The following is a 21,210-nucleotide window of genomic DNA, read 5'->3' as shown; positions in this document are numbered from 1 at the left end:
ACAACACTGGGCACCATTGTGAATGATGTCCACAGTGGGAAATGAATGACTGTTTTCTTCTTTCTATAGCTGGGCACTGAAATATCTGATCTCTTCAATGCTGTGGATAGATTTCAGTTTGTTATAACTGCAGCTCTTACAGCACTAGTGAGTATCCCAAAGGGGCAGATATAAATTGAATATACAGTGCAGCTTCCATTTACTAATATATGTAATTATAAAAACTAAAACTCAGTTCTTAAATTCTTAAGAAGGTTGCTGTTTGGACATTTGCAAATAAAATGCTGTGGAAAATTTCTGTAGGATTTCATTTAAGTTTAACCAAAAGAAAACTAAATATAGTAAGTTACCAAGTAAGACGTGAACATACATTTATTGACAAAGCTCTTTCAAATGAGAGGGTCATAGGTTACATATTTTACAATATGTATAAGACTGCTCTGTATGTGTGTGTGTGTGTGTGTGCATGTGTGTGTGCATATACAAAGTTGCATTTGCTGTGTCTTTGTGGTCCATAGCACACCTCTGCCCCAGGCTATGCCTCTTTTAGACAGCAGTCTTCTTCCCCTGTGCTGGACTCTGTGGACTGAATCTCAAATTTGAGCTTTCAGTGAAGGACCAAATCTTATGCTCAGCCCCAAACTGAGATTTCTAAGAGGTTTCAGCACCTTTGGCTGCTGATGTCCTGGGTGCCCTCATACCAAACAGCTTTAAATTGGACCTTATTGCATTCTTCTCTAAAACACGCGGTATCCAGATTTTCAATTTCAGACAATACTATTTTCCCAGTCACCCGGTAGTGTTAGCAAATAACAGATATGATAGAGATGTTGAACAGCAGAGATTATCAGTTCCCTGCAATTTCTACTTCGGAAAGGCATTATATGTCAGAATCAGAAATGACACAGAAACAACGAGTGCAATGACTGAAAGATGTTTACCATGTATTAACTCGGAAAAATAGTGTGATGACACTATACATAAAGGAAGGAACTTCCATATGTGTGTGTGCATGCAGAAGGACATACGATGTGCACACATCTGCCACTTCTTTCCTCACATCGCTAGGTCAATCTTTGATAATTTTTATTTTATATTTCCATTTTAAAGTCTTTATATTATTAGTTAACAATAGTCATTACATCTCATTTCACTGAATGAAGCAAACAGACTTTAAGGTCCTTTACAACAATTATTTTAAATTTTTACTCTAAGATGGCAACTTACAATTTGAGTTTTTTATGAGCTTCAAGGTAATACTACAATATATGGATGTGGAATGATTTAATAAGGTGTACTAACCTGTCCACCTTCTCACATCACCAACATCATCTGTAGTAAGAACATGCGAAATGCACTCTCAATGAACCCAAAGTCCTTACTATTCTCTTTTCAGCCATATTAACCACTTATTTAAAACATCCAAAAAGTACTTTATTCCTTGTCTAAGACTCTGATTTCAGACCTGTAGAGTAATTTTAGTCAGCAACACAACATGGCTTCTCTGGCCAGGGTTCACATTCCGAGACTTGGCATAAAAGAAGAAATATTAACAAGTACAATATAGATCTCACCCTCTCTGTGGTTTTAATTTGCCTTTCTCTAATGATCTCAAGGGAAATAAAGTTTAAAAACTTGAGCATCCCTCTCAGTTATATATATATATATATATATATATATATATATATATATATATATATATATATATATGTGTGTGTGTGTGTGTGTGTGTGTGTGTGTGTGTGTGTAACTTTTGCTATTTGTATATTTTGAGATAATTATATATTTTTGTATTTTATGTATTTCTAAACTCTTTTGTTTCTTTTCTCAGTATTATTTCATTTGTTCTCCTAATATTTTGACCATTAATTCTTTATTGGATATATAGCACCCTGTCGTTTTCTATTCATACTGTCAATTGATTCCTTCTGTGTACAGAAAATTGATTGGTTTGTCTAATCACATTTTTCTGCACAATTGGAGTCAAGTTCAAAAAAATCATTGACAAAGCCTGGGTTGTATAATTACTTCCTCTGTTGTCTTCTAGTAATTAGGAAGTTTCTGGTCTTATGTTTAATATTTTCTAAAGATTTGTTTTGTTTTATTTGATGTGTATGGGCATCATGACTGCATGCATGTCTGTGCACTTGGTTTGTGTGCCTGGGGGATTGGAAGAGGGGTTAAATCCCCTGGACCTAGAGTTATGGATGGTTGTGAACACCCAGTCTGTTCAAGGAATGAAACCCAGGTCATCTGCAAGAATGGCTGAGTCAATTCTACAACCCTAAGCCTTTAATTCACTATTAATTGATTTTTATGTGGCATGAACTACATATCCACGTTCACTCTTCTGCACATGGTTATACAGTTTCCCAACTCAATTATTTAAGGAACTCTCCTTTTCTTATTATACATTCTTTTGACAATTTGTTCTGTCCCATGTATGGGTTCATTTCTGAGTTCCACATGCTGTCTGATTTGTAATAAGTAATTAGTGAATCTTTGACAGAAAACTTAAAATAATCTGGGAAAGGAAACAATAGTGGCCTGAAACTCCTTTAGTGAAGGTCATGTTAGATTACCTCCTGGCTAAACTTGAGCTGAGATTGTTCTGATCACGTGTTCAGCTGGGATATCTCTGAAAATTAACAAGGTGCAGAACCTGGTTAATCACAGAGATACCTGACCTCAAAACTGTTATTTCACAGAGAAAAACCTATGGACAAATGACTTTCCATGAGATACCTATAGGATTCTTAGCTGCAGATGCACAAAACATGCATGGATGTAGTTCTGTGTAGTCAGCTAATATATAGAATATATACTTCAGAAATAAAAGACTTTAGTTGACCATTCATTCTCAACTTCTTTGCTTATTCAACACATATAACAGGAAAAATGAAAATAAAGGGGGATAAAAGGGCCAAAGTCAAACAGGACTCAGGTGAGGATAGTAAAATTGTAGACTGAGGGAATGTGTCAAGCCAAGAACTGTAGTGTAGACGGAAGGGTGAACATGACTCTTTCAGAAGCCATTGCTAAAATCTGAGCACTGAAACTGAGAGGGATGCCCAAGTTTTTAAACGTTATTGCCCTTGAGAATTTATTTTGAGAAACTAAGTTATGATTTTAGTCAAATAAAGTTAAACTTTCAAAGCTTGACTCCATAGCAGAGATGAGAAGAGACCCTAAATTGATATAGGCCCTCATTAAAATTTCTCATTCTATTTCTATCTACAAATTTTGGAAGTTCTGCCACTACCCATAGAACTCCCGAGTGTCACATATCCTAATTTCAATCCTTATCCTCCACACCCACTGTTCCTCAACAATGTCCCCTTTTGCTTCAAGAGACTGAACCATTAGCTATGTCGCAAGTAAAACATCATTTATGCATCTGGCTGTAAATTTTTTCGGGGTCTTTTTGTGGGGAGTGGTTTGTTATTATGTTTAACTGGGGTGCTTTGAAATTCAACAGAATCTTGCAAAAGGAGCGCAGCACAGTTATCTCCTCATCAATTCTGTGTCTCCTTGCTCATGTACCTGTATACTCACTCCATGTACCTGTCCTCCTGCTTAATTTAATTTATGGATCTGGCCATAATGAGGTGTTCAAAAGTGTATTCATATATTCAACATATATTCACATTCACAAGTGCTGACTGTGAATGAGCAGCTCTTTCTTTGCACTAGTTTCAGTAGTGTGGTCAGTTTGTATAAAATAGTGATTAGCTCTATGTTTATTAACCTTATTGCAATGTGGTTTATTTTTATCTTTCATTATAAATGAAGCCAGCATGTTAAAAAAATCATATTCCATGTACATTTGCCCTTCCTACAACCCTTCCTACAATAGAAAAATGTTTTTCTTATGTTTAACTTGATGGGATCTATATTATTTTACTTGGCATTTGATTGTGAGGTTCCCACTCATGGATGGTCTAGACAAAGCTTCCTGTTCTAATGGCAAAAGGTCGGTGGGCCTGCTTGCTTGCACAGTCTCTCCAAAGAGCCCTCTAGTGGCTGTAAATAATACAGTGGGGTATTAATTTTCACTATGTAAATACACGTACTTTATAATTCAGTCTCATGGAGTGACATAAAGATTCATCTACTTCACATTTGATAAAATAGTGTTGTCTTTACTTTGGACATTTAAAAATATATATGTAATATATTATATACATGTATGGTATGAGTGTTTTGCCTGCATGTGGGTATCTCTGTCCTGTACATGCAGTGCCAATGGAGGCCAGAAGAGGGCATTTGTTCCTGTGGAAGTGGAATTACATATAGTTGCCAGGAGCTTGATGTGGGCTCTGGGACCAAATCCACTTTCCAAGAGCACCAGGTGCTCTGAACCCCTGAGCCATCTCTCCAGCTTCACCCCTTGACTTTTTGACTTATGCCTTGAAATGAATTCTTTCAGTGCCAAGTCACTGTGAGGGTGCAGTCATAGCATAGTAATTAGGCTGTGCAGCACGTGGACCAACCTAGAAACTCTCAAGTAAACCTTAAGGATGCATCTTTCCCTTCACTTTTGTACATTTCCTTCATTCTTTCTCATCAGTTGGCTTCTATTTCTTTCCTACCAACAGTTGATATTTTCTTTGTGTAGCCCATTTATTTTTCTGCTCCTAAAATTAGAAACATATAAAGAGTTTCAAAAACTTCAGTTGACCACACCAATTATCCTTCAAAATTATTGTATGGAATCTTTTGGAGTGGGTCTCGAACCCACTCCAAAATTCTTAAATTCTTAGGTCTGAGACATGACAAGGATCATCATATGAGTTTGAAACCTGGGACTCACAAAGTAGAAGGAGAGAACTGATTTCTTCCGATACTATATGAATGCTATGACACACATGTGTTCTTCCCTCATTGAGTAAATACATGTGATAATAAGATTAAGTCACCTGGAGGGATTTACATGTGAATACAAGGCTAATACCTACCTTTTGGTCACATGGACTCTCTTTTTAACTCTGTGTGTTCAAAAGGAGATGCAAGTTTGTCTGTTATATTAAATGTCTGTGTTGCTGTACTTAGTGTCTGTAAACAATCTACTCAGTGGGTCAAAGATTGTTTTAGCTTGCCACAATATTGGAAAGGTCCTATCAAAGTTCACATCTCCTGTAAAGTCTCTTCTTCTATCAAACGCAAATATACTGACGACATATTACATAACAGCAGGAGTTAATTTGTCCTCCAAATAGAGAAATCAGTTGCTCATATTCAAACAATGCTCATGCCAGACCCAGCTGTGAAGGCTTCCCGTTTGTTCTTTACACCACTCTTCAAGACAGAAATCATTCTTCATCCACAAATGAGAAGGATTAGAGCCATGGACGGTAAGTGATATTCGTTCATGCTGTAGATAAACTGTGTGTAAGTGGGGCAGCAAGAACTGGGTCCCGAGGGATTCATGCTTCATTATGGCAAGCTTCCTGCATCTTGCACACACATTACACCTCTGAAATATTAATGTCCTACAAATCAGAGGGTAACTTGAATTTTTCGTGATGGTTTGGTTGAATACACACATAGAGCATACATGTGTATGTTCATGTGTGCACATACATGAAAACAAGTGTACACACGCACACACATACACACACATACACACACTTCCACCTTTTCAATTTAAGTTTGTTGATGCACATTTATAATCTAGCACTTGGGAAGCAGGACAGGAGAATCAGGAGGTCAAGGCCAACTTCAACTCCATAGATAATTCAACCACCTGTGCCTCATGTGACCCTGTCTAAAAACCCCAAACCCCAGAAAGAAAATTTTTAATCGGAAAAATTTAAATGCACAGTATTTAATAATTGAGAATGGAAGTCAAAGAACATCTTGAAGCCATCATGAGGACTTATATTAGCATGACATCACCACCCACTATTTGCCAATGTATTTCCTATTATACTTAAATAGTTTGTGGCACTTAATGGAAATATCTGAAAATGTAATGGTTATACTGATGGGGAAAAAGTATTATAATTGTGTACTCCAGGTGCATTTTCCCAGGCATTCGCCTTAAAAGAATTATTTAAAAAGACAAAAATAACAAAGTTCAGTGCTGCTGGAAGCAAAATTGTTTCTAGTGTTCTAGATTATTGACAGGAAAAGTCACCACCACTATGTTGTAGTCCCTTAAAAATACCAAGCAGCTTCTCTTCTACTTATCCACTTTATTTAAATCTCAATGACATGTAACAACCAGTGACTCTGCCTTGGCTATACCTGCTCTAGATTCATTCTATAATTATTTTAAAACGAAGAATAAATAGCACTTAGTAGTTATTAATAGCATGTTTATTTCACAGGCCAGGCTAATATGCTGATTCTAACCTAGGTACTTTGCCTTCAGAAGAACTAGTCATCAGGAGGGACAAACTTACAAATAGAAATTAATTTACAATAGCTGCTTTGTGACACACAGGCCAAGGGCTGGCAATCACAGTTTTAAAATAGAATCACATTTTATTTTTCCACTTTGAGAAGTTACAATTTGTGATGAGAATTTTAGGAAAGACAGGAGACTACAGAAATATATATATATATATGTATATATATATATATATATATATATATATATATATATATATATGAATGACCATATTGTGTTGATGTCTTGAAAGACTTATATTCTTATAACTTTTGAAGAAGGCAAATTTGTAGCAAATACGTGTTCAATGTTGTTTCCCTAACAAGTGAAACAGGGGCTGTCTTGGTCTCTTTCCCTGCCATTTGATCCCGTTCCTCTAACTGGACTGCCTGGCTGAACCTCAGTGGGAGAGGATGTGCACCTAGACCTGCTGGGACCAGGTGCCCCAGGGTAGGGTGGTCCATAAGGGGTCACCTTCTCTGAGCAGAAGAGGAGGGGCAACTGGGGAGGGATTTGTAAGGGTGGGACTTAGAAGAGAAGAAATGGGGGGCTGTGCTTGGGATGTAAATTGAATCACAAAATAAAAATAAAATACAAATTTAAAAAATGCTTCTAACTTGAGCATAGAATAAGACTAGAGAATTAAATATTCATTCAAATTCATGTGTATTTCTACCACCCACAACAATCAAGCTATATTTAGCCAAATTTGGCAGTATCACTATCCCAGAAAGGGTTCTTCTAAAACAACAAAATAATTATCTTTTCCTAGAATTCTTCACTTAGTTTTTCCTCGAATTCTTCACTTAGCTGGATTTTAATCAAATCTATACATTGCTGTTAGTATCACTTAACACTGCAATCATGTATCATTTCTCTGACACCACCGCCATTCCCTGTCACTCAGACATCACTTGCTGGTTACTACATCTCCCTTGCCCCTTACTTGAATCCAATGAATTCGATTTATTTTGCATGAATCTCTATATAAACATTTTATAAGTTTCTAACTAACATTATCATTATTTTTCTTTTTGAGATACAGTCTCTATATGTAGTCCTTGATGTCCTAGAACTCACTCTGTAGACAAAAATGGCCTTGTATTTACTGACATTCACCCACCCCTGCTTCTTGAATGTTTGGGGGCATCTGAAGTATTCCAGGCTTACCTCCACTCTCTGACTGTAAACATCTACTTTCCACATACTTCTTTTGGATGCTGACATAGTTTTTTCTGTACCAAAATTTTCAATCATGAAATGGTCTTGAATTTTGTTAAATTATTTTCTCCATGTATTTTGCCTGCCATTCATCTCACATGACTGACCCATTTGTTTATTTGTGTATATGAAGCTCTCTATGAACCCTACTTATGACACTCATATTCTGGATCCTTGTAACTCTTTTAATTATAATTATATAATCCTTTTAATGTTCCTTTACTTTGCTAGTTAATTTGCTGAAGATTTTTATTTTCATGTTCATGGGTATGATGACTTATAGTTTTTCTTTTGTATGTGTGTGTATGTAATGTATTCGGTTAGTTTTTTTACAATAGGATGATTCTGGCCTCCTAATATGAGTTTGAAAGAAAAGTTTTCGTGAATACTATAGATATTAATTGTTCTTTAAATATTTTCTAAAATTCAGCCTGATCCTGGGCATTCTTTTGGTGGGGGGTTGTTTACTGATTTAAACTTATTTGTTACTGGTCCATTATGGCCTTCTTTTTGTAAATTTAAATAGGCTGCACACTTTTCTATGAGTTATATAATTATTTTAATATTGATGAAATGGTAGGCAAACAGTTGTTTATAATGGCCATTTTACGTGGTATTGATTTTAAGGCCTTAAGGGAATTTTATTTTAAATCTTCTATCATTTTTCTTAGTCTAAGTATTTATTGATTCTTTTATCTTTGCAGATAAAACCTTAACTTTTCAATGGTTCCTGGTGCTTTAATCATATCTATTTTATATATTTCTATTCCAATCATTATTTTATCCTATGTTTTAGGTGGTTTACTGAATATCTTTTTGTTAAAAGATAGCCTTTTACTTTTATAAACGTTCTTGTTATTACTATTTTTAGATAAGTCCTTTGTAGTGTGGTTTCTCTTGTCTCTATGAAATGGTGATATCTATTCTGGTTGGCTTTTTTTTATCAGTAGCTTACAGTACAATAACTATGCATATACAAAAGTCTCCAACTACCTATAGTTATTGATTTCTCTTTTTTTGTTATCTTTATTAACTTGAGTATTTCTTATTTACATTTCGATTGTTATTCCCTTTCCCGGTCTCCTGGCCAACATCCCCCTAACCCCTCCCTGTCCCCTTTTATATGGGTGTTCCCCTCCCCATCTTCCCCCCATTACCGTCCTCCCCACAACAATCAAGTTCACTGGGGGTTCAGTCTTGGCAGGACCAAGGGCTTCCCCTTCCACTGGTGCTCTAACTAGGCTATTCTTTGCTACCTATGTGGTTGGAGCCCAGGGTCAGTCCATGTATAGTCTTTCGGTAGTGGCTTAGTCCCTGGAAGCTCTGGTTGGTTGGCATTGTTATTCACATGGGGTCTCGAGCCCCTTAGATCTCTCCTGAGAGACACAGCCAGAATACATCAAATACATAGGCAAATGCCAGCAGCCAACCACTGAACTGAGAACGGACCCCCGTTGAAGGAATCAGAGAAAGGACTAGTTATTGATTTCTATTTGTGTTCTTTTGTAGATGATTTAAATTTTATTAAATTCATTAAAATTTGTTTTGTGTCGTAGCATACAAATACTACTACAGCAGGGTCTTCCTGCACAGAAAAGCAATGTGTAATCTGGAGTTTAGTGGGCTTTTTGTATCTATAGGGCAGGTCCAATCAGCGTGGTTTAGTTCTGTTGAGAAGAAGGAATCCTATACACAGATATTACTCTGCTACAATAGTGAGATTCTACTGACACATCTTCTGTTTCCTTACTTTTACCATCCACATGGCCCAGCAGTTTTTGAATGTTAGTATAGATGTACCCAATAATTATAATAGTTCTGTCTGCTATCCTTTCAGAGTGGTTGACATGTACAGTATACATTGTGCTCTGATGTTGATTCTCTAATGTTAGTAGGTATCATCTATCTAATCATAACCTTTTCTGATTGCATTTGAAAAGTTTGATAGAATAAGCATTTTTTTAAAAAGTTGTTTTACTTACTAAACATGTATTTTTTGGACAACAAGAGCACACTTGTTTAAAAATGAGCACAAATACAGTTTTAGTCTTTCTTAACACAAAAAATACTGTTCTATCCTTGTGAGTCTGTTGTTTGTTTTCTTTGGTTTGAATTTTTGAGATAGTTTCTTGCAAATCAGGCTGCCCTCAAAAGCACAGTCCTCCTGTCTCACTCTCATAAATTCTGGGATTATTAAATGTGTGTATCACATGCTCATACTTCATCTCAATTATGCATCTTTAGTTCACAGGTGAGTTTCTTGTAAGCAGTATATAGTTGAGTCCTTTTAACTCTCTGTCATTTGACTGACAATATCAATCTGTTTTTATTTAAAGTAAATATTGACTTCAAAGTAATAAGGGAGAAGCTACCATCTTATTAATTGTTTTCTATGTTTTCATGATCACTTCGAACTTTCCTTTTACTTTGATTTAGTCTTAGTTTGATTTCTTTATTTTTGCAGTGATAATTTAATGATTCCTTTACATTTTAACTTTTATATCTATCATACTTTTTGTATTATTTTTATTCTGTTGTTAAAAAGGTTTTCATTAAAACAGTATGTTTGGAACAGATAACAAATTAAGATTAGTTGCATAGAAAATGGTCTATATATTCAGTTTGTTGCCATTCATATTATTGTATTTCTTATATTATGCAACCATGAGCATGTTACAGAATATAAGTTAACTTAGTACTTTGGTCTTATACCACAAAGGTTTTAAGCAAAATAGATTGGATAGCTTCAATGTAATATTATACTAGTCTGTTTTATGTATATTTATATTTACCAGTGATATTTATATTTCAGATATCTTATTTTTTATATCCAATAACTTTGTACTTCTTATTAATAAGTATATAGTGACAAACTCCCTCAATTTTTGTATATCTTAGAAAGTCTTAACTTCTTTCATTTTTGGAAGGCAATTTTTCCAGGTATAAAGTTCTTTATAACCAGTTTTATTTCAGCACTGTAATTATTCCATTCCATTCTCTCCTGGCTTAAAAAATTTCTCTTGATATCTGTGCTGACAGTCTTATGAGAGTAAACTCATGTGACAAGTCAATATCCTCTTGTTGTCAAAATTATCTCATTGTCCGAGTTTAATTAATATAATTATAATCAGTTATTGCTTTACTGTATTTGCTATCACATTTATTATTATTATTATTATTATTGTGCTTTTATATGTGAATATGTGTATGTGTGCTTGCATCTACACACAAACATCCGTACGGGTGTAGATGCATGTTATGGAATACATATAGAAGTCAGGAAAGGTTGAGTCTTTCCACCATACAGATTCTAGGGATCAAACCTAGATCTTCATTCTTGGTGGCAAATGCCTTCACTGACTGAGACAGCTGGTAAACATCATTCATTTTTAGTGACATTTTGCTGCTTTCTCTCTTTCCTTTTAGAATGCTTATAAGAATACATTATTTAACTATTTGAAAGACTATAACTCTTGTAGAACCTTTTCATCCCCATTCATTATGTTTTTTTTCTAGTTAGAATAGATAATTCTTAACAATTTTCTCTGGAATTATTAATTCTTCTGCATGATTGACCATAATCTTGAGGCTTTATATTTTATTTTTCAGGGCAGTCATGGTACTTTTCATTTCTAGAACTTTTGTTGGATTAAACTGCTATGTAGAATGTTTCTTTTGTTCTTGAGTTGTGTTACCCTCATATTTTTTGTCTACCTGTGTCTGTCAGTAGTAGATTCGCTTTCTTTTAAAATATTATTCTGAAATTTTTGGTGATATTTCTGAGATATATTCGAGCCGAGTTACAGAAAATCCAATGTTTTTCTTTGCTAACACTACGTTTTTCTGATTCTTCATAACCTGGCCATCTTATGTGCACATTTGAAATAAAAACATCTTCTTTTGGCATTTGAAAGTTGATTTCCTGATGGAAAGGTTTCACCAGTTATCTGGATTCAAATTATATTTAGACTAGTCTACAGAGTTTACTTGTGGGGTCAGCTGCAAAGCTCATCAGACAGTTTGATCTTAATGTTGATTCAGAGGTTGGTAGAGATTCCTGGAAGGGCATATCCAAATATCTAGATGGAGTTTCTGGCTAGACGGTTCCATTTGGTAAGTCTAGTTCATTGATTACAGGGAAGAACAAAGCCTCTTACTGGGATACTCAGTTAGCATGTTTTCTTGTTTGGCTCTCCGATGGCTGCTTTGCTAGGGTGAGGCCACTGGGTTTGGTTGTATAAACTGCTGAGTTTTATACTGTAAATACTGGTATCTCTTACTCTCTGGTTCCTTGCTGGCCCAAAAGGTTTATATTTGCCTATTTCCTTACTAGATGATGGAAAGGTGAACTGTTTTTTCTCCACTGGGGAGATTGCGGCTTGAAGTTATCCTATAGGCCATCTTAGAGATGGAACTGCATGAAAATATTCATTTTTTTCAATCTTTTTTAACCTGGGTTTTCTCAAGTTTCATGCTCTACTGAGCTTCCAATTTCAGTGATCCTCACAAAGCAATTTGTAACTGTGTATCATGAAAAATCCACATATTTGTAAGTAGACTAGTATTTGGAATTCCTACTCCAGTATTCCCATCTTGCTGAAGCCATTCAACACATCTTGTTGGTGTCACCCCCTGATATGCTCCAATTTCTTCGTTTATTTTGTTAAACTCACATACTTTGGGACAGGGTTTTGCTAATGGTGTTGGGTAGGTTCCAACTTCCTATGTTGTTCAGATTGACCTTGAACTTGTACTTCTTCTGCTTACCTCACAATATGATAGTGAGGGGGTGGGAAGAGAATCACAGGAAAGATGAGGAGTATGAGTATATGTAAGCTTCTTGTTAAATTCTACTTAAGTTGCTTATCCTAAAATGAATAGAAGAATATAGAATATGTTGATTAGGAACAAGTATTTCTAGAGACAGAAAAAGTTTCTGCTTTAGAGGGGTACAAAATGCCTCATCGATTATCAAGCTTCTGAGCCAGTACCAGAAGTGGAAGTACTTAGGAATAATAACTATAACATTTTCAGCATACTTTCTTTGTGACTCAAGCAAATGACTTGTTGTTTAAAATATTAGCTGAGTTACAACCATAACATTGGCTGCTAGTTCCTTTCCAGTAACTATGATACAATGTTAAAATAATAGCTTGCACACTGTTCCTCAGAAGGTGTATTGCATTCAAGCCAGAAGACTTGTTCAAAGACTGAAATACAGAATTAACTGTAAGAGAGGGCTTTGGGTTTGAGATCTTCCCCAAATAATGAAAACATGTTGACAGTTTTTCAAAACTGTCAATCAAGAAGGTAACAATTGCCATATTCAGAGGCCGAGGGGCAAAGTAGGTGACACGGCTGACAAGATGTCAATGACTAGAGTCAGAAAAACCTGGGGACCGGCCTAGGGTGGCACCTGACAGCAAATCCATGTCACACAAAGGAGTTGGTGTGATCAAGGAAGAGTGATGAAGGAAAATAAAAGAAGCTGACATTTAAGAAAGGCAACGGCAGTAATGTTAAATATTGAGACTTGAAATAAAACAGCTCCGAACTATAAGTCAACAACACAGCGGCTGATACTTGCTTTTGGGTTGAAAACTATTAACCCTGGCTTCTCCGGACATGATTTCTGAAAGAGGCAAAGAAGAAAAGAGGAGAAGGGAGATCTAGTGTGCACCATGAGGTCTTCCTTACAGTAGGGATGGAGAGGAATACAGAGGGTAATTGTAAGGATAAATGAGAAGATACAAAGGGTTACATGTTTCTTTTATCCTTCTTTTTTCATGATAATGTACCTCACCATTCAGGATCAGATTTTGCTGCACTCTTCAGTGTTACTCATTGCCCAAGCATAGCATAACATGCACAGGAAGTTTCGTTATTGCTTTGTCTCTACAACCTAAAAGACTGGCAAACACATCAAATTTTCAACCATATTTTCTATGAGAATATTTATGATAAGCCTTATACTAACAAACTACCAAATCCAGCTTGGCTATGACACAGAACAACAGACAGAAATGTGATATGAACTACATGGTGCTGGGGCATTTTGCAGCATGCAGTGCCTACAGCATATGGGAAGTGAACTCTACCCTACTGAGATAGTCCTGAGCATATAGAGACTGCAGTATTTTTTGGAAGAAAGCTATATACCTCAGCTATGTTGTCTAGACTGCAGCCCCCTGGGGAGTTTATTCTAACTATAGTATATAGGGAGTGAAATACCCACAGTGGAATTGGTATATTGGATGTGGTAAATGCAAAGTGATCTAGAATGAAATAGAACATTTTAGAACTGGTTTAATGGCTACAACAAAACAACAACAAAGCAATACTTAAATCCAGAGCAGAATTCTCTGCAGACAGAGACTATGTCCCAGGCCCTTCACTTGCTCACACAGAGCTCAGTAAGAAAAGAAGAGGCCAGGAGGTATTAAAATTAGCAGTAAGGCTAAGTACTGAATAGCTTGGGGTGAGCCCCAGTATCCTCATCACCTCGTTTTATTTTACTTTTTGTTTCTTTTTCTTTCATTGCACCAGGAAGTACAGGGTCTGTTACATGCTTTGTCTGTTTGCACCGTGTCCTCTACGTATACATATGGCTTTCAGTTTAGTATTTTTATTGGACTCCTGAACATGCAAACGACTGTGTCTCTGGTTTTTTGTGCCTTCTCTTGGATTCTTTACCTTTTGTAGGCTTGCCTTTTCCAACTTCAATGTGATAAGTTTTGTTGCATCTCATTTATATTTGCATTTATTCTCCAATCTGTGCCTCATATTCCTAACAATATCTGCTTTGAAATATTACATTAATTCTCTGAGAATTATGTAATACATTTGGATCATATTCACCCCATCTTCTTCCTAACTCTATGTAGATAAACCTTCACCTGCTTCCCAACTTCATGTAATTGTTTCTTCTTCTGTTTTCACAACCCACTGAATGCAGGTTGTGCTACCCACATAAGCACAGACGCAGGCCATTCACTGGTACCTGTCTAATACGCGTCATACACAATTATTTTCATGGCCTGTTTTGCCTTGAACAAATTCAGAATTTTTTTTAATTTCTAAAATGTGATTCATGATTAGAGAGAAGCTTAAATATAATATGAACACTCCATCGGTAAACAATATAAATATTATGGACAGTCACTCAAACAGATTGCTCAATTGTAATGTATCCTATTTGGGTTTCAGAAGCACACGAGATGAAGGCATGAGATAACATACCAGGGATTCTAAAAGTAAGGTCTTTGGGCCACCAGTTCCATCTCAGCCTCATTGCTCTAAATAAATGAAAACAAAGAAACAAAAACAAATTGATACCACATTTCTTCCGTAGGTCCCGAGATTGAAATTGAGCATTTAACTCAGGAGTTAAAGTAGGTCTTATGACCTCCAGGCTTCTGTCATACCATCCATTTCTTTTTAACCTGTCCTTTCACAGCTTCAGACTAAATTTTACTAGGTTGCTGAACACAAGGAATTAGATGTAGCTTTGTTCCAAATTCCCAGTTTGGCGTTTTTTGCCTTGAAATTTTCACAGCAATCTAATGAGCTCCTCTACTCAGCTTCCTTGTTTGTCTAATACCATACAGCCCAGGGGAACAGACATTATACATTTGGGATCTGTAGCATTTATGGCCCATTAAGACCCAGTGGCCCTGAAGTAGCTATGTTTCTAGTTTTCCAAGACACACTGAGGCTAGGTAGGTCTTACGTCACAAGGATCAGATTTTTCAGACCTATTTTTTTCTGCCCATTCTAGTTTTGAGTTATCTCTATCTGAAGTAGCAATCTATTCCCGTATTGGTAAGGAAATAGTCCGTTTTTATAGAGACAATTTCATTTTAAATTACTTTTCAGGTCAAACGCTGCCATTTAATAAAAGTTTGGAACCCTACACAAAACCAATAAAAGGCATTAAAATTGCTTATTAGTTATGGTACCTTCTTCCTCTGTCACCAACCAGATAGCTCTGTTTTGATAGCTCCATTAAATTCAGGCCCATTTCTCATCTTTCCCCATGCTTTCTTTTTACAACACCTAGACATTATTTTTTTAAAACTCCCCCTCACATATAAAGCTATATATTATTATAAAGAAAAATAATCCAAAGAGAAGAGTATATGTCAAGTCATTGATGTAAATAGTTGCTTTAAAATATTAGCTAGGAACACACTACCAATCAGGCCAAACAGAGCAGCAATGAAGTTAATTGTATACCCAGATCTGTAGACTTGGCTGAATGTTTAGTGATGAGCTGCTATCAATGACAATGAGTAAGTTTGACTTCACTTACTTTAAAGTCTGATTTTAGTTAGTGCTAAAAGAAAGAAAGAAACAAGAAGAAACCCCATGCATTTATAAAACTTAAATATAAAAAACCCTTGATTTCTCATGAAAATGAGCTGAGGTCATCTTCACAGTTCTATGCCAGTGGCATTAAAAAGCAGGGAATCATTTATCCATGATCACATACTTCAGTCCCTCTCTCTCTCTCTCTCTCTCTCTCTCTCTCTCTCTCTCTCTCTCTCTCTGTCTCTGCCTAATACTATCTCTAACAAAATCTATTATGATATAAAACTGTCTTTTTATTGATATTCACTTTTTGGCGACCTGACAGTGTCCAATGATTCCTATCAATCTTCCCGTAACATGAGAATTAAAGTGTATACAATATATCCTTAATGGAAGGGCACTTTTTCAATGTCTCAAGATTTTAATACAGCTGTCAAGTTAAAAACCTCACCTCTTCTCAGTTGGGAAGGGTTTAGGGAAGAAGGCAGCTTGGTTGATGATACTGCTTCTATTTGCAACAGTAGAGGATTCAGAAGTTAGTGTGGCATGTTGATAATGCCTTTGCTCATGACGTCCTTATTTTTTAAGTATGAAAGACGTGCAGCCAGCTGTCAATCAATACATGATAAGGTAAAGTCCTCATTCTGGCTAGGAGATTTGCAACTGTACCAGTGCTGGTAAACTAACCACCAAATTATAGCCTTTTCTCCTCCCTCACCCAGATTTCACAGGGGCTGCACACCCAAATAAATGCCTCTTGGCTACCCATTCATCTAACAGCTGGAAAGATGACACTTGACATTTGGAAACTTTCCTGTGAAGATTGCTGCAAGGCTTTCCCATTAGCTTCCTGGTGAGACTGTAAGGTCGAATAAGCTGCCTCAAAACCTGCAAAGGGTAACGGAAATACTCTAATAGTAAGCTTGTGCAATTTAAATTTCTAATTCTCAAATCATAGTTCTTCAGATATTATAGAAACCACTGGTGTAAGTCGGGGCCAAAGAATGCCTTTGAAGATGTGGATTTAAAGTTATTTTTTAGGCAATGATAATGATAAGAAAATCTATTTTATTTAAAGTTAGGAGAGAAGTCTGCTAGGGCATGTGGAAAAGCGTCAGTGGATAGGTATGTTCTTTCAAAGTTGATTTAAAATCCATGGCTATTATGTTTCCGGTGCCTACTCAATCTCATCTACTCTATTAACACAAGGCTCAGTTAATACTATTTTTAAAAATGTTTTATTTCATAAACATTGTTGCCATAGTTTTAAAATTCTTATAGTCCAACCCTATATATGCATTGTGAAACACAATGAGATTGACATAGAACTAAAGTCAGTATTTTATGTGCTACCATTTTATTAATATTTCATTCATATATATATATATATCTCCTATGATAAATACACCAATTAGAAGGGTTGAATAACCTGACTGCTCAAGGTGTTTAAAAGAGGGAGGAAAGCTTTGTAGACCATTTGATAACAAAAATGAACAAAATGGGAAGATTTTTTATGACTACGAATGAAACTAATTCAATCAGATGGCCCTGGTGATGAACTTTGTTTGCTGTAGTGTTTTGAATTCTCTACCTTCAAAGTATCTTTATACTTGCCTGTTCTTATTTAAGTATTTTTCAATGGAAGAATGAAAAGAATGAACAGGCTTCTCTAAATGCACACAGACCAGTGAAATTAATAAATGATATGAGGATAAGTCTGTTGGAGGGCATTGAAGAAGCAGGAGACAAGAAGGATATAAATTCCAATTTTAATTGAACTTTCATCTAAGAATGGAGTTTTAAAAATACCAACTTAATATTCTTAAATTTTACCACATTAGCAACAGTGATGGATAAAGATTCATATTTATATGACAACTCATGCCCATTCACAAACCAACAGGAACTGAGGCTTAGGTCAGACCGAGAAGATAGGATACTTAGAAATGACCAGAGATCTTTGTTTTTAAACTAAATCCCCGGTCAACATTATATCCTGAGTCTATACCAGGGCTAGCGCCTGGATTTCTGTGCCAGGAACTCAAATCACATAGTCTTTTCCCATAGCTTATTGAACTATCCTCAGTTGGTAATGACTTTCTGTCACTCTTGACCTGGGGCAGATTTGAACTAGTGACCAAGAGGTTAAAGGCTCAGTATCTCATTACCAATCTCCTGGGATACCTTGTTCCCTCAACAGTTAGTGATTCTTTTGTGCCTGGGTCAAGTCAGAAGAAAACACACACACACACACACACACACACACACACACACACACACACACACACTCCTCGAATAGTAGAAAAGTAGATAAACAATACACAGAATTCTAGATGGACGATGAGGAGAACTTTAAAGACATTTTAAAATATACCACATATTACATAAAATCAAACAGAATGGTGGCAACAATTACAGAATATCTTCAGCCCTCATTGGCATAGCATATAAGCTTCATTATTAGGCTAAAAAATAATGTAGAAATTGACAGTTATAAATAACCATAGTTGGTAAGCCAGCATAATTAACAAAAATGTACTGTGCCACTTTTACATATGTACATATACCATATGTATATGTTTTAAGATAATTCTACTGCACAAATGAGTAGCAGGAGTGTGGTAAACAAGTGAGTAGAAGCGATAATACAGGCTTATAAATAATATTACCAAAATATTATTGTATACCTTAACTTGGATAGTTATCACAGGACTATAGCAGATTGATTTAAGAGATTAGTTTTGCAGAAGAAAAAATATGAATATCATTTAGGAACATGCAACCTGCCAGAGTCTCGAGTATCATACAGACACTGAACAATGAGCAATAATGGTTGTTGTTCAATGATAACGCCAAACACTGGTTGCCAATAACAACATCCTGTACCCTTTCGACATAAGACTTTGCTATTGAACAACATCCTTTACCCTCCTAACAGAAGGATCTTCTTACAGACATATAATACTAAAACAATCGTGTGTGTGTGTGTGTGTGTGTGTGTGTGTGTGTCTATACATATGTACATATATGTAATTTATGGGGCTCATAGGCCTCCCTTCCGGTCTACGCTTCCATAGTTCCTTATCCCATTTCCCTTTTCTTCTGTCTCCAAGAGGATGTCCCCCTCCCTCACCTGACCTCCTCACTCTCTGGAACCTCATTTCTGTTGAGGATTAGGTGTGTCTTCTCTCATGGAGGCCAGACCAGGGAGTCCTCTGCTGTAAACGTGTCAGGGTCCTCATATCAGCTAGTGATGCTGCCTGGTTGGTGGTTCAGTGTCTGAGAGATCTTGGGGGTCCAGGTTAGTTGAGACTGATGGTCTTACTATGGGGATGCCTTCATCCTCAACTTCTTCCAGCCTTTCCCTAATTCGTTATCTCATGCCTTCTTTGTGTTAGATTTCAGGGAATGAATTTTTTTCTGGAAGAAAATTTTTCCTTTACTCACCTTTTCACCCCCATCTTTAAAAACAGGTGCTATACAATTTGTCTCATTTATTTGTGATTCCACCCTTATTTATTGGCTCCTTATTTATGCTTCTATAATAATTCATGTGTGTTTTCATAGATATTTATATTTTGTCATTATAGTTTATATCTGCTCTGTATATTAGCGACACCTAACTCCACTTGTCTACTTTCAGTATTAGTAGTGAATAGTGTGCTTGTTTTCAGCATTCCAATCGAAAGGTAGTATATTTGAAATTGAACAGTCCCCCGAGTAAGGGTTTATATTGTATGCTTACTGTATATCCGTTGGAAACTTTATACATGGATATAGTATATTTAGATCAGCTTAACTCCCTCCAAATCCCCTGCATCATGCCCCAACCCATACCTTTTAAGCACATTTTATTAAAAGAACACTGTGACTTCCATCATTGTACCACTCAGCCTATAGAAGTAAACCAGCTGGCCTTTGAAATCATATACATCTCTACACAAAGATTATATGAGCTTTTTTCCACAATTAGCATGAATACATCAGAGCAAACAAGCCTTTTATCTGGGTTAAGAATGTAGCAGTAAGGGGTTGGGGATTTAGCTCAGTGGTAGAGCGCTTGCCTAGCAAGGCCCTGGGTTCGGTCCTCAGCTCCAAAGCTCCAAAAAAAAAAAAAAAAAAAAAAAAGAATGTAGCAGTAAATTTGCATTCTCCTCCAAGTTTGCATCTCTGTAGGATATAACATTACTTCACCTACAATTTTCACTCTGCTCTTTTTTTATTTTGGTAAATAAAGCCTTTTGTTTGTTAAAAGCGCAACAAAGAAGTGCTTCTAGATTATGCCTCTTTATTAATCACATTGATATTAAATCTTCTCTTCTGGGATTAAGGATCTGAGATACCTTAGAGGTCTTTAACCAACTTGGTTGAAGCTAAGAGACTAAATACATCAATAGTTTCTCCACTTTTTCCCCCTGGGACACAACAAGGATGCCTACAGGGAGCTGAATATTACTACCCAGTGGGAAGCCCCTCTGCATGGAAACATTCTTCTTGTACCAGTGAGCTGTTTTATTTTACCTCTCAGTCACCTTTCCCCTTTCCTGTTCATAGCTGTGATTAATGTAAATATATATGACCTAACTAATAAGCTGTATGAATTTGAAAAAGAGAGAATTCTATTTTTTAATTCAATAAAACTGAATTGAATGTGGTTCAAAACATGATAAAAGTGGGCTACAAAAGTTTCATAAAATTACTCTTAAGTTGCGTGTTGTTTGAACAACTAAAATGACTGCAGCTTAACTATGTGAAAATTTCAAATTCCTTTGATTGATTTTTAGAGATTCTTTCATATTCTCATATCAGAAAACAAAAATTGTAGATAATAGATTATGAATAATTTTAGATAAGAGTCATCATAGATCTGGAACTGTAAATTTATTACAAAGTACTGGCCCTGAATTAAAGAGAAAAACAATTTAAAGAGAGAGACAGAGACAGAGACAGAGAGAGATTGATTTCAGCTGGAGAGATGATACTGGACATTTGGTTGTTCTTTTATAGGACTTACATTAGATTCCCAGCACCTACATCAAGACTTACAAGACTCAGTAACTCCAATCCTAGGGACTCTGATATCCTCTTCTGGTCCCAAGTGCACCAGGTATCTGTGAGGTACACAGACACACATGCGGGCAAAATGCCCATACACATAAAATAAATATTATTCCTAATTAAAATGAAACTATTCTATATCTTAGTATTTGTGAAAGAAAAAATAATCCATGGAGACTTGAAGAGTCAGGGTTGGGGAAATACCTAGGGTGTCTGTGATCCACTCA

General features: G+C 36.0%; 1 protein-coding gene across 3 annotated transcripts in view; it reads right to left on the bottom strand.

Annotated features, from left to right (window-relative positions):
- Dpyd (dihydropyrimidine dehydrogenase) overlaps positions 1-21,210 on the bottom strand; it is an 865,876-nt gene that overhangs the window by 450,972 nt on the left and 393,694 nt on the right. The window contains exon 13 of one of the 3 annotated variants that reach the window (XM_039103214.2): positions 14,855-14,910. The exons of the other annotated variants lie outside the window; for them this stretch is intronic. Within the exon in view, the coding sequence (XP_038959142.1) occupies positions 14,863-14,910 (48 nt within the window). The 3' untranslated portion in view covers positions 14,855-14,862. The remainder of the gene's footprint in view (positions 1-14,854; positions 14,911-21,210) is intronic. 3 annotated transcript variants of the gene reach the window in all.

The sequence above is a fragment of the Rattus norvegicus genome, chromosome 2 (genome assembly GCF_036323735.1).
Source record: "Rattus norvegicus strain BN/NHsdMcwi chromosome 2, GRCr8, whole genome shotgun sequence".
Lineage (NCBI taxonomy): Eukaryota > Metazoa > Chordata > Mammalia > Rodentia > Muridae > Rattus > Rattus norvegicus.
This window is presented reverse-complemented; position numbering and strand designations above follow the sequence as displayed.